Source organism: Camelus bactrianus, chromosome 34 (assembly GCF_048773025.1).
Source record: "Camelus bactrianus isolate YW-2024 breed Bactrian camel chromosome 34, ASM4877302v1, whole genome shotgun sequence".
Classification (NCBI taxonomy): domain Eukaryota; kingdom Metazoa; phylum Chordata; class Mammalia; order Artiodactyla; family Camelidae; genus Camelus; species Camelus bactrianus.
This window is the reverse complement of record NC_133572.1, coordinates 17,221,320-17,233,460: the sequence shown is the minus strand read 5'-3', so window position 1 is coordinate 17,233,460 and position 12,141 is coordinate 17,221,320. Positions and strand designations below refer to the sequence as shown.

The 12,141-nt window shown below is 39.4% G+C and overlaps 1 protein-coding gene across 2 annotated transcripts in view; it reads left to right on the top strand.

Moving 5' to 3' along the window:
- The window catches only part of TM7SF3 (transmembrane 7 superfamily member 3), a 30,003-nt gene extending 25,732 nt beyond the window's left edge, over positions 1–4,271 (top strand). For both annotated transcript variants that reach the window (XM_074357849.1, XM_074357850.1), the window contains 3 exons: positions 1,090–1,187; positions 1,780–1,942; positions 3,679–4,271. In XM_074357849.1, the coding sequence (XP_074213950.1) occupies positions 1,090–1,187; positions 1,780–1,942; positions 3,679–3,941 (524 nt within the window). In that variant the 3' untranslated portion in view covers positions 3,942–4,271. The remainder of the gene's footprint in view (positions 1–1,089; positions 1,188–1,779; positions 1,943–3,678) is intronic.
- The last annotated feature ends 7,870 nt before the right edge of the window (positions 4,272–12,141 follow it).

Genomic DNA, 12,141 nt, shown 5'->3' with positions numbered 1-12,141 from the left:
CTATTTTTAAGCATTAAAATTTGAAAAGTCTTTGGCTGACCTCTCAGATCTAATTAAATGACTGTTTTCACCTTATTATGTGGCTCACAAAGAGCTTGTACTCTGAAAGGGTCAGTCTTCACAAGCCTGGGTCATAACTACTATTTTTAATCCCTGGATTCCTCGAAAGACTTTTTTTTAAAGCCCCATGTGTATTTTGTGAAGGTTAGTATAGTTGAACTAGAGAAGATGGTCCACACACTCCCTGCAGCGGGTTGGAGTTTGTTTTCTGAGATTGTGGGGTCTCCAGGTCAGATCCCCTGACCACGGAACCCCCACTCTTGGCACATGGGTCTCAAGATGCATGGCCACCTCCAGTTGGACTGAGTGCTGGTGCCAGTGTCATATTAAATAATTCTCAGGCTTATCTTCTTGCTATTTAAGCATAATTTATAATAGGAGTTCTAATGTATCCATCATGAGTCACCCCGAGGTGTGCCGAGTTTTGGAGAGGGTTTAGTAGGGCAAATAAGAGGCTGGCTCCTGTCTCTCATCATGCCTGAGGAAATCGCATCTCCAGTGTGCAGTCGCTGGGCGGGAAATGAATTGATGGTAAAAATCTCTTCAATGGATTTTGCTGCTGTATTGCAGTTCATATGGTTAGCTCTGAATGCCACTTGTATTTTTCACTTTGCAGAACAAAATCATGGAATTGTAGACACTGATAGCGAGAAAGGATAATTTGGAGCTTGGAGATGGAGTAGTTCAACCTTCTTACCTCATAGGTTAGGAAACTGAGACCCAGCATGACAGCTAATGAAGGGAAGAGCTTGGACTAGTCCAGCCTCTTCTAAATTATCCTGGTCATAAGTGCAGAGCATTTACCTACTTGGTTTTCCTCCCACTCCTCTACCTTCTTCGAACGCACCCTTCAAAGGGGACTGTATTGACTGTTAAATGAAAAAAATATCAATTCATTTCTAATCGCCAATGTAGTCCCTGGTTGTTACATGAAATCTTCAATGTGTATCTGTGTTCATGTGTTGAGAAAGTGAAATTTGACTTAGTGAACCTGTTTGTGTACCCTTGATTTTTTTTTTGCTTTTTCAGGAAACCTAAAGCTTTTCCGTGATGACGCAATATTCTGGGTGACCTTCTCTTGTATAGCTGTTGTCATTCCAGTGGTTTTCATAGGCTGCCTAAGAATAGTAAGTGTTTTATGGGGTCAGTTTATTCCTTCTATTCTCCCGGGCCTTCATTTGTTCACTTGTTGCATCATTTTGCATTTTTATTCACTAGGGAGAGTCTGATAATCTGTATCAGATGATTGATTTTTACATAGCCTGGTTGCTGCGAAAGCGAGAGAAGTTCTAGTTACGATTACCACCCTGTTTTTTTCCATCAAATAGAGCAGGCATTCATCATGCTCATCATGCTTTTAACAGTGGAAGCAGAGAAGGTAGGGCTTACAGTAATGCCACCACCAGATGGGTGGTTAGTTTCAGCTCTCTCTCCAGAGGAATGGTTCTTCATCTAATTAGAGTTCATTGTTGAAGCTCTTTCGTAGAGAAGATATTTCCTATGATGAGGGAACGTGTGTTTTACGAACTGTGGGTGTTGCAGGTTCTTTGCAGTTCATCTTCTCAGAGAACAAAGCTTCACTCAGCTCTAAGACTTGGTTCCTCTTCATGTGCCCTGAGGGAGCGGAAGTGGTTCCCAGAGACTGAGGCCAGTGGTGCGAGTTCAGAGCTATTATTGTTCTGCCAGAGGTGATGCCTAAACCCTTCTTTTCTTCCCCAGCTGAACATCCTGACTTGTGGACTCGTTGGCTCCTATTCGATGGTCCTGGCCATTCACAGTTACTTGTACACGAGCCTTTCTTACATCACTTTGAACGTACTCAAGAGAGCGCTCCACGTGGATTTCCGCGGGGCTTTCCTAAACGTGCCTTTTCAAACGAATGGTAAGACTCCAAATCCAAGAACCAGAGTGATAGTCAAATAGGAACAGTGGCCCACCTGTGCTAACGAGAGCACTCGGTAACTAGATTGGAAGAAGGATTCCCTGGACCAAAGGAGGAAACTCACAGAGTACAGATGCCTTTAGTGTCCTGTGTCAGTGATAACTTATGATCCCGGGAGCAGAGAATTTAAATTTGTAAGGTGGTCGAAGTTCATGCTTCTAAAAATCTGCTCTGTGGACTTCATTAAGACATTTCTAAACCAGAATTACTAAGATTCACCTGGTCAATTCCTAGTTGAGGGGAAAATGCTGAGAATAAAGCTGTTGCACCCCTGAGGAATTGGGGTGGGATAAGGGGTGAGAATGGCAACCTGATTTTGTAAGCTGTTCCCTTGTTTCCCGCCTGTAAAGAAGCAGGTAATTTGCTCATCAAAAGTGAGAAACAGACTCGGAGACATAGTAAACAATCTTATGGTTCCCTGGGAAAGGGAGTGGGAAGGGATAAACTGGGGAGATTGAGATTTGCAAATGTTAACCACTATATATAAAAATAGATTAAAAACAAATTTCTTCTGTATAGCACAGGGAACTATATTCAATATCTCGTAATAACCTTTAATGAAAAAGAATATGAAAATGAATATATGTGTATATATATATATTTATATATATGCATGACTGGGACATTATGCTGTACACCGGAAACTGACACATTGTAACTTACTATACTTCAATTAAAAAAGAATTTAAAAAAAGAAAAGGAATATATATGTATAAATGAATCACTGTGCTGTACAGAAATTAACTCAACATTGTAAACTGACTATACTGCAATAAAAAAAAGATGTGCTGAGATTTAAAACTTTTTTTTTTAAAAAAAGGTTAAAGTGATTTTTCAATCAGTAATTGTATGGTTTCCTCAACTGTAAGAGTCTGCCCGTTAAAACTTTCCATTAACTTTTTGAAGGGAAAAAAAAATGACTACTGAATCAAATGTTCACCAAGGTTTATGATACGTTGGTTTCAGAAATGTTAAAATAGAGAGGATGGAAGAGCAGGTCTTAGAATTGAAGACCCATAATCCAATTGTGATTGTTTTGAATATTTAAGGGCAAGTCTTTCCCTCTGCTGTCCTCAGCCTGCCCACGTTGTTTGAGAGGTTGACAGTGGAGACCTTGAAAGCCATGTGTCTTGGAAGTTTGACAATATTTTGCCAAGCCTTTTATTGGAAGCTCAGTACAATTTGTTGAATCTCTTCATGCATTTCTGTACCCATCCTACCCAAGGGGGATGGATATAGAAATACCATACAGGTTCGAATGGGGAAAAACAGCATGGTGGCCTCTAATGTTCCATGATGTACATTAGTGAGGTACACCTAGATCACTGCCTTTTCCCCACCTCCTCTGGAGAAACACAACAAACAGCTCTGCCTGTGGGCACTAGTCACAAGATATTGGAATGACAAGGATCCAAACAACTAATTCCTTTACAACCTGTCTGGATTTCAAATGCCTGTAATAGGAAATTCCTATTTTAAAATGTGAGACCAGAGCTTCCTCGCTCATTCCTTGGTTTGTAGGTGAGGAAATACACGTACGTTTGGACTGACTTACCAGAAAGCCTAATATTAACTGAGGAAGGATGAAACGGAGGGAGGCTAGGCAGTGTTGTGTTAGATCTGTGTTAGGTTTTAAAATTCGAGAGTTCACGCTGCGCTTTTCTCCTGGCTTCTAGACTTCATTATCCTCGCAGTGTGGGGGATGCTGGCTGTGAGTGGCATCACGTTTCAGATTCGCAGAGAAAGAGGGCAGCCGTTCTTCCCTCCCCACCCCTACAAGCTGTGGAAGCGAGAGCGAGAGCGCAGAGTGACCAACATCCTGGACCCCAGCCACCACATCCCTCCGCTGAGAGAGCGGCTCCGCGGCCGGTTGGCCCGGATCAAAGAGCTCTTCCGGAAGGAACAGCCCGCCGGAGAGAGGACGCCCCTGCTTCTGTAGAGGCCAGCAGGCTGGCGGCACAAGTGTAATCTTGCAGCGCGGCCCAGGCACCGCCTCGGAGTTGGTGTTGACGGCCGGCTGCTGAGAAACCGGCCTCTGCACCTGCGCTTTGTACAGTATTGTGGTGTCCTTGTGGGCATGGGGTAAGGGTGTGCTGGGGAGATGACAGTAATTCTCAGTCAGAGTGAGAAGGATGACCAAAAATGCTGGTAGGGAGGTTTTTCCTTATTACCGAATGCCTAAGAAATTCCCCTCTGGTTTATAAATATATGATCAACTTATTCCGTTAAATAAATACACTCAAAAAAAAAAAAAAAGAAAAAAGAAAAATTAAAAATCAGTTGTTCTGATACTTTCTTTTTATAACTCCTGGAACAATTCTCTCACCTGACTGTCTAAACTCTGGGGCTGGGGCGCAGAGGGTGGTTTTATTTAAGGCTTGGACTGTATTTTTATTTGCTACTGTGTTTAGAGGATTCAATACTGCACCTTTGAACTTCAGAGTACAAAAGAGGTAGAACCAACTTATTTTCTTACTAAAAGCAGTCTGATTACTTAGTTGCACCTTTCTTAGTATCCTGTGTTATCAAAAGATACCACTCTTTTGTTTATTTAATTGTGGTAAAATACATACTTACGTTCCAGTCATTTTTAAGTGTGTAGTTCAGCAGGTACCCTTTGTCTTTGCCTTTTATTGCCCCAAATGGTAATTTAAATAGCTAAATTATTTCAATTATTTGAAAATAGGTCAATTTATATGAATAATACAACTTCTATATGAATGATTTATTTATATTCCAGATTTAAAAAGGGCCCTTTTTTTTTCCCTTTCAAGACCTTTTAAAATAATATTGACAGTTGATCTCTAGTAAACTGTATTAGATGACATAAGAATTGTTTTGTTGTTAGGAAAGAGGTTGGCTCCTAACTTCATCTACATGTAGTCCCATTACTAAGGAAATCTTTAAAAAATCTGCGTTTTGTAGTTCTTTCTGCTAAATGAGTTGTTAGAGCATTGATGTAAAATACAGTTTCAAAACATTTCTGTATGAAGCCTTCGTGCTCTCTGTGCTTCAAAGTGATAAGGGGGGATTCAGAAGGGATTCAGGTGTTTAATAGAGCTGCTTTTAATGAGGACCTTGGATTCTGTAAGGAGAGTCTCTTCGGTTTTGACTCTTTTTTTGTCCACCACGAGGCACTCGAATGCCCTGGGTTGCGTCCCTACTCCTCATGGCCTTTCCTCTTAACTTTCAGAGCCTCTCCCCAGGTTCTGCCTTGGATTCGAGGCTGGTGACTCTGACAAGCCTGGGTGATGGTGAGCCTGGGTGTGGTTGCTGCATTTCCACTTGTGAGTGAACCACTGTTTAAACGATGCTGCTTCTAAGAGTTTTTCAAAATAGATTTTTGAAGTTTCAGTTGACTGGAAAATTTTCAACTTTTGCTTTTCAAAGTGTTTTGGAAAGGCTGAAACAAAATGAAAAAAAAATTATAACTAATCCTTTCTGCTTTGAAAAATTATACACAATTGTTCGTTTATTTATTTTGTAAACTTCACTGTTTAGATAACTTCAATAACACTTAAACGTGAAGAGAAAAATATTTTTTTTTATAATTCACCATAGGGATTCTGGCTTCTGCCATATCACTGTAAATTCTAACAAAGTTACATGGAATATTTGTGAGTTATTTTCTATACCATCAAAATGCACTGCCAGTGAGGATTGTAAAGACAGAACACACTTTCTTGGGGGGGTAAGGGGTTACAAATTGTTTAAAATTTTTCATGATAATTTGTGAGTAATAAAAAGCCAGTTTGTATAATTTTTTAAATAATAAATACCTATTTTGAAAAAAAATGCTAAAAGTCTCCTTATTATAAAATTCTTATAAAATTTTTTCCCAGCTGTATTGGTACCAAAGTAATAAGATATGAGAAGATAATTTCACAGCTATAAAAATGAAATCATTTCATCTGGACAAATAATTCTTTATCTTAAAAAATCAGTTTAAGCATAAATGGAATGATAGGAATTGAAGGGAACTTGGGGGCATGGGTTAAAAGTTGTAAGCTTTGTTAGAAGGAAAGCTGATGTCTTGAATGCGTTAGTTTGTGTTGGTGTCATTAGCCCTTCAATCGTGTCAACTCAGAAAAACAGCAGTGTTACCGTAAACTTGGTCCTACTGTTCTTTAAGAGTTTTGGTTCTGACTAACCTCTTAAAGATTAGCTACCAGGTTGTCAAAGCCCAGCAGCTAACCAGTGCTATGGACCAGCTGAGTTCTGTTTAAAATGGGATAGAAAACTGATTCTAACAAAGAAATTGCTAGAATATTAGACCAGGAATGAACTTTAGAGATCATGTTGTCTGATCTAATATGTTAGCATGTTATTTTACACTTGAGGAAATTCTCAATCAATTATATGAAGTCACAGTATCAAATAGTAGTGCCCAGACCAAAATCTGGGATGCCTAACTCCCTGTTCAGATGTGCTTTACATTCTTATCATTATGAAAATGTACCTCATTGATTATTTTCAATATCCTTCTGCTGGTGAATTGGTAGGGAGCGCCTAATGTTTATATTGCCATGATATCTTTTGGGGAATTATCAATTTTACACAGTGAAAACATGTTTTTTTCCAAGTTAATTCTCTGTGGTCCTGGACCATTTCCTATTCAGTGCAGGGTATATGATAGATAAAATTTCCAGTGTCTGTAAGTATTTCTGCACAGCCGCATTTGTGTAGGTTTTTTTTTTTTTTTTTTGGTATAAAGTTTATTTTTTGATGATGTACTTGATACCTGTTATTAACTATCATTAAAACCTCAGAATTCTGGGCTCTCGTTTCCTGAGAACTGGGCTGAAGCTTTCCCACCGCGCCCAGGGAGGGAGGTTACCTGTGTTTTCCGTTTTGATACGGGCTGAACTGTGTCTCCCTCCAAATTCATGTGTTGAAGCCCCAGCCTCTCAGTTCTTTGGAATGTGACTGTATTTGGAGAGAGGGCTTTATTAAAGAGGTAATTATGTTAAAAATGAGGCCACTAGAGTAGGCCCTTATCTCATCTGACTTGTGTCTTTACAAAAAGATGAGAACACACAGAGACACTGGAGCAAAGTACATTTGAGGACACTAGGATGCCAGCTGTCTGCCAGCAGAGAGAGGCCTCAGATGAAACCAACCAGATCTTGGACTCCCAGGCTCCAGAACGGTAAGAAAATGAATTTCTGTTGTTTAAGTGATGTCACACAGTATTTGTCTTTCTCTGCTGACTTTTCTCACTGGGCATAATGCTCTCAAGGTCCATCCATGTTGTCACAAATGGCAGAATTCCCTTCTTTCCCATGGCTGAATAACATTCGATTGTACGTATAAGCAACATCTGTTTCCATTCCTCCATTGAAGGACACTTAGGTTGCTCCCCTATCTTGGCTATTGTGGATAATGCTGCAATCAACATGGGAGTACAGATATTTTTTCAATATCCTGTTGCCGGTTTCTTTGGATACGTATCCAGAAGTGGCATTGCTGGGTCATGTTGGTTCTATTTTTATCGTCTTCTTTTCCTCATTAAATTTTAACCGTACTACAAAATGGCACAGAGCGCACTGCGTCTTTTCATTTACCTTTCTTTTTCCATTCTTCCCAAGACCTTAGAATTTAGCAATTATTCCCTGGCAGGCACATCAGAACACCTGAGTGACCCACACACCATGGCCCTTGGAATCATTCCTTCTATTCCAGAGTCCTGCACATACAAGTATAATAATATACCTAACTCTGCTGCCCCAGGGTGAATGCCTTCCCCTGGAAGGAGGTTAAAGAATGGCCACATTCTTTTTTTTTTCTTTTTGAAATCTTTTGCCTTTGAAGTTCTTAAGGGCAAAGAGGTTATTCTGTCTCACATGAGGTTTTATGGCTCCAGTGAGTGGATTCTTTATTGCCCAGACTTGCATGTGATCAGCTTGCCTGAACTCGTGGTGTACATACTGGGAAGAGCATGGGAACCTGTGCTGGGAGTTTTGAGGAAGCAGGTAGAGCATCAGAAGATGAATGCAGCTGGTAAGATGTATGACTAAGCAGGCCTTTGCACCCAACTTCTCCGGGGACGGTGTTTTCAGGAATTGAAGTAGACCTCAACTCCTTTTTTTAAGTAAACCAGCTGTCTCATTTTGAGACCATCCATGTATCAAAATTCCTCAAAATGACTTAAATATATATATTGTTAGGGCTGGGCCTAGGGTTCTAGGGGACTGATTTCAGGGATGGGATTGAAGGCTTCTCTGAAAAAAAAACTCACTCCCTCATCTTGTGTATTGATGCCTGAAGGTTTTTGAACAGAGGACAGTTTCCCATTCCATGAATTACTCAACCTTTCTTCCAAACCAGCTGTGCCTCTGAAGCCCTTCAATGATAACACACCATGATTTTCTTTCTACTGACTAGAGATGTTTTCACCTCTTGTATTCTGTATAGGTCTTGAGTCTGCCTGACTTAGCCTGATCATAGGACAAAAGCCTATGATCATTGAGCCAGACCTTCAAAAGAACATATTCTAGGAGAAGCTTATATTTGAAAAATTCATTCACTTGCTCTCACATCAGCTTTGGCTTGATAGGACTGAGCACTTGACCCCTGATTGGGGCTGAAATCTGAGATGAAGCTGACAAATCCTCAGGCGTTTAAAGCAGCCAAGAGCCACTAGCCCCTTATCAACTGTTTCCACCAGTCAAAGCTCTGTCCTGAGGCTCAGGGTTACACACACACATGACAGGGACACACTCTTAGGGAACAGTGATTCTAACCACATGTCTTCATTGTTAGTTTTACAGGAAGCCCAAATGTAGCCTTCTGATACTAAAGAAGTATACCATGTGTTTCAAGATTAGCATATTTTTATTCGGGGCACAACTCTACCCACTGATACTGATTTTAATGTAGTGAATTTTCTGAAGGCTTTTGGTTAGCAGGCCACAGAAACGAATTGGCTAGTGTGTATAAACAATGGAATAAGTTGTTAGTATACTGATATTATTTGCTTATAGTCAATATCCCCCAATGCATTTGATTTTTACATGATTGTAATTAAATGTGCAATTTAGTACTAAGCTTTTTATTATGCAAATTTAGATTCATATTTTCATTCCTGTTGCTAGAATCTTCAAGCCATAGTATATAATAAACTTCACTGAGTAGGTATCAATACTTTTAGACTATTAAATTAACTAAATTTAGATTAATTAAATTTACTATTTCCCTATTGTAGGGTATTTTTTCCCCTTCTAAAAAACTGAAGTATAGTTGATTTACAATGTTGTATTAATTTCTGGTGTACAGCATGATTCAGCTATACCTATAAATATATACATATTCTTTTTCATTACAGGTTACTACAAAACATTGAATATAGTTCCCTATGCTAGGCAGTAGGACCTTGTTGTTTATCTATTCTATACATAGTTTTGTTTTTTTTTCTTGCTAATCCCAAACTCCCAATTTATCCCTCCCTGCCCTGGTCCCCTCCTGGTAACCATAAGTTTGTTTTCTATGTCTGAGTCTTTTTCTGTTTGTAAATAAGTTCAATTGTATCATTTTTTTTGATTCTACATATAAGTGATATCATGTATTTGTCTTCCTCTGACTTACCTGATTTAGTATGGTAATCTCTAGGTTCATCCATGTTACTGCTAATGACATTATTTCATTCCTTTTTATGGCTGGGTAGTATTCCACTGTATTCATATACTACATCTTCTTTATCCAGTCATCTGTTGATGGACATGTAGGTTACTTCCATGTCTTGACTATTGTAAAAAGTGCTGCTATGAACATTGGGGTGCACGTAACTTTTCAAATTAGAGTGTTCTCTGGATATATGCCCAGGAGTGGGACTACTGGATCATACAGCAACTCTATTTTCAGTTTCTTAAGGAACTTCCACACTGTCCTCCATAGTGGCTGCGCCAATTTACATTCCCACCAACAATGTAGGAGAGTTCTTTTTTCTCCACACCCTCTCCAGCATTTATCTTTTGTGCATTTTTTAATGATGGCCATTTTGATTAGTGTGAGGTCAGATCTTATTGTAGTTTTGATTTGCATTTCCCAAATAGCATCATTGAGCATCTTTTCGTGTGCCTCTTGGACATCGATATTTCTTCTTTGGAGAAATGTCTATTTAGATCTGCCCGTTTTTTTTACTGAGTTGTTTTTTTGATATTGAGCTGTGTGAGCTGTTTTTATATTTTGGAAGTTAATCCCTTGTTGGTTGCATCATTTTCAAATATTTATTTTTTCCATTCTGTATGTTGTCCTTTCATTTTGTTTATGGTTTCCTTTGCTGTGCAAAAAGCTTTTAAGATTAATTAGGTCCACTGGTTTATTCTTGTTTTTAATTTCCATTATTCTAGGAGGTGGATCCAAAAAATATTACTGCAATTTATGTCATAGAGGGTTCTGCTTATGTTTTCCTCCAGGAGTTATAGTATCCATTCTTACATTTAGGTCTTTAATTCATTTTGAGTTTATCTTTGTACGTGGTGTGAGAAAATGGTCTAGTTTCCTTCTTTTACAGGCAGCTGTCCAGTTTTCCCAGCACCACTTATCAAAGAGACTCTTTTCTCCATTGTATAGCCTTCTTTGTCATAGATTAATTGACCATAAGTTCATGGGTTTATTTTTGGACTTTCTTATTCCATTGATCTGTATGTCCGTTTTTGTGCCAGTACCATATTGTTTTGATTACTGTAGCTCTTATTGTAGGGTATTTATATTGAATCCAATTTGTTCTAACAGTATCATGATGTGGATTTAATCAGGAGTGATGCTGAGAAATGGTAGGATTCTGATATACAGTTGACCTTTGACAATACAGGTTTGAACTGCATGGGTCCACTTACATACAAAATTTTTCAGTAGTAAATACTACAGCCCATGATCTGTGGTTGGTCAATCCGTGGATTCAGAACCTTGGATATGGAGGAACTGCAAATGTGAAGGGTCGACTATAAGTTATACTCAGATTTTCGACTGTGTAGAGTTGGTGCTCCTAATCCCCCCGAGTTGTTCAAGGGTCAACTGTATGTAGAAGGGAGTATCAACAGAATTTGCTAATGAATTGAGTGCAAGATTCAGGAAGAAATGGAGTCAAAGATGCCACCAAGGGTTTTGGCCCTTGTAGTTGGACATACGGAGTTGTCATCAACTGAGATGGGAGAGATCTGAGAGTAAGATTGGGAATGCAGCTTTGGATGTCTTAAGTTCGAGATATTTCTTTGATAGTCACAGTTGGATGAGTCAGGAGTTAATGAGAGGTCTAGGGAGCTGTGGATCTGGGAGTCATCCAGCATACAGGTGGTAATTAGAGTCACGAGCCTGGGTGAGATCATCAGGGAAGTGAGTATAGATACAGAGCAGGAGTAAGGCCCGAGGTCTGTGGTTCCCTAACACTAAGAAGTCAGAAAGAAGAAAACAAAGGAGACTGAGGGGCAGTCAGTGAGGTAAAAAGAAGACGTCCCCTCAAATTCATTAGAAATTATTGTTCATTGATACTTCACTAAAAAATGTACTCCTGTTTTACACTGATAGTCAAAAAAGACAATAGTCACCCCAAATTAAGTGAAGCATCTCTGATCTCCCATTCATTGAGTCAGTTTAGAAACACAAAATTTTGGAAGTCATCTTGATATTTAAGAATATCAAAGAATATTGTTTGAGCAGAAAACACTTCATCTGTGAAGCTGTACATAACTGGTTTTTTAGAGCTGCACTCCACTTATAAAATAAATAATACAGCGGACAGAAGATAAACAACGGGTGATGTATTTGTCTCCAGGGCTGCTGTAACCAATTACTGCAGGCTGGATGGCTTAACAGAAATGTATTGATTGTCTCAGAGTTCTGAAAATCAAGGCGGCCAGCAGTGTGAAATCAAGCAGGGTTGGTCCCTTCTGGAGGCTCTGACGGGGACAACATCGCTCCCCACACGTCTCCTAGCTTCTGGGGGGCACCTCATAAAACTTAGGGTTCCTTGGTTTGTGTATCTCTCTGTCTCTGTCTTCATAGGACATTCTCCTTCTGTCTGTGTTTCAAATCTCCTTCTTTCTTATAAGAACACCAGTCATTGGATTTGGGGCCCATACTAAAACCAGGATGATCTTATCCTGAGATCTTTAAACCTACAAAGACTCTATCTGCAAATA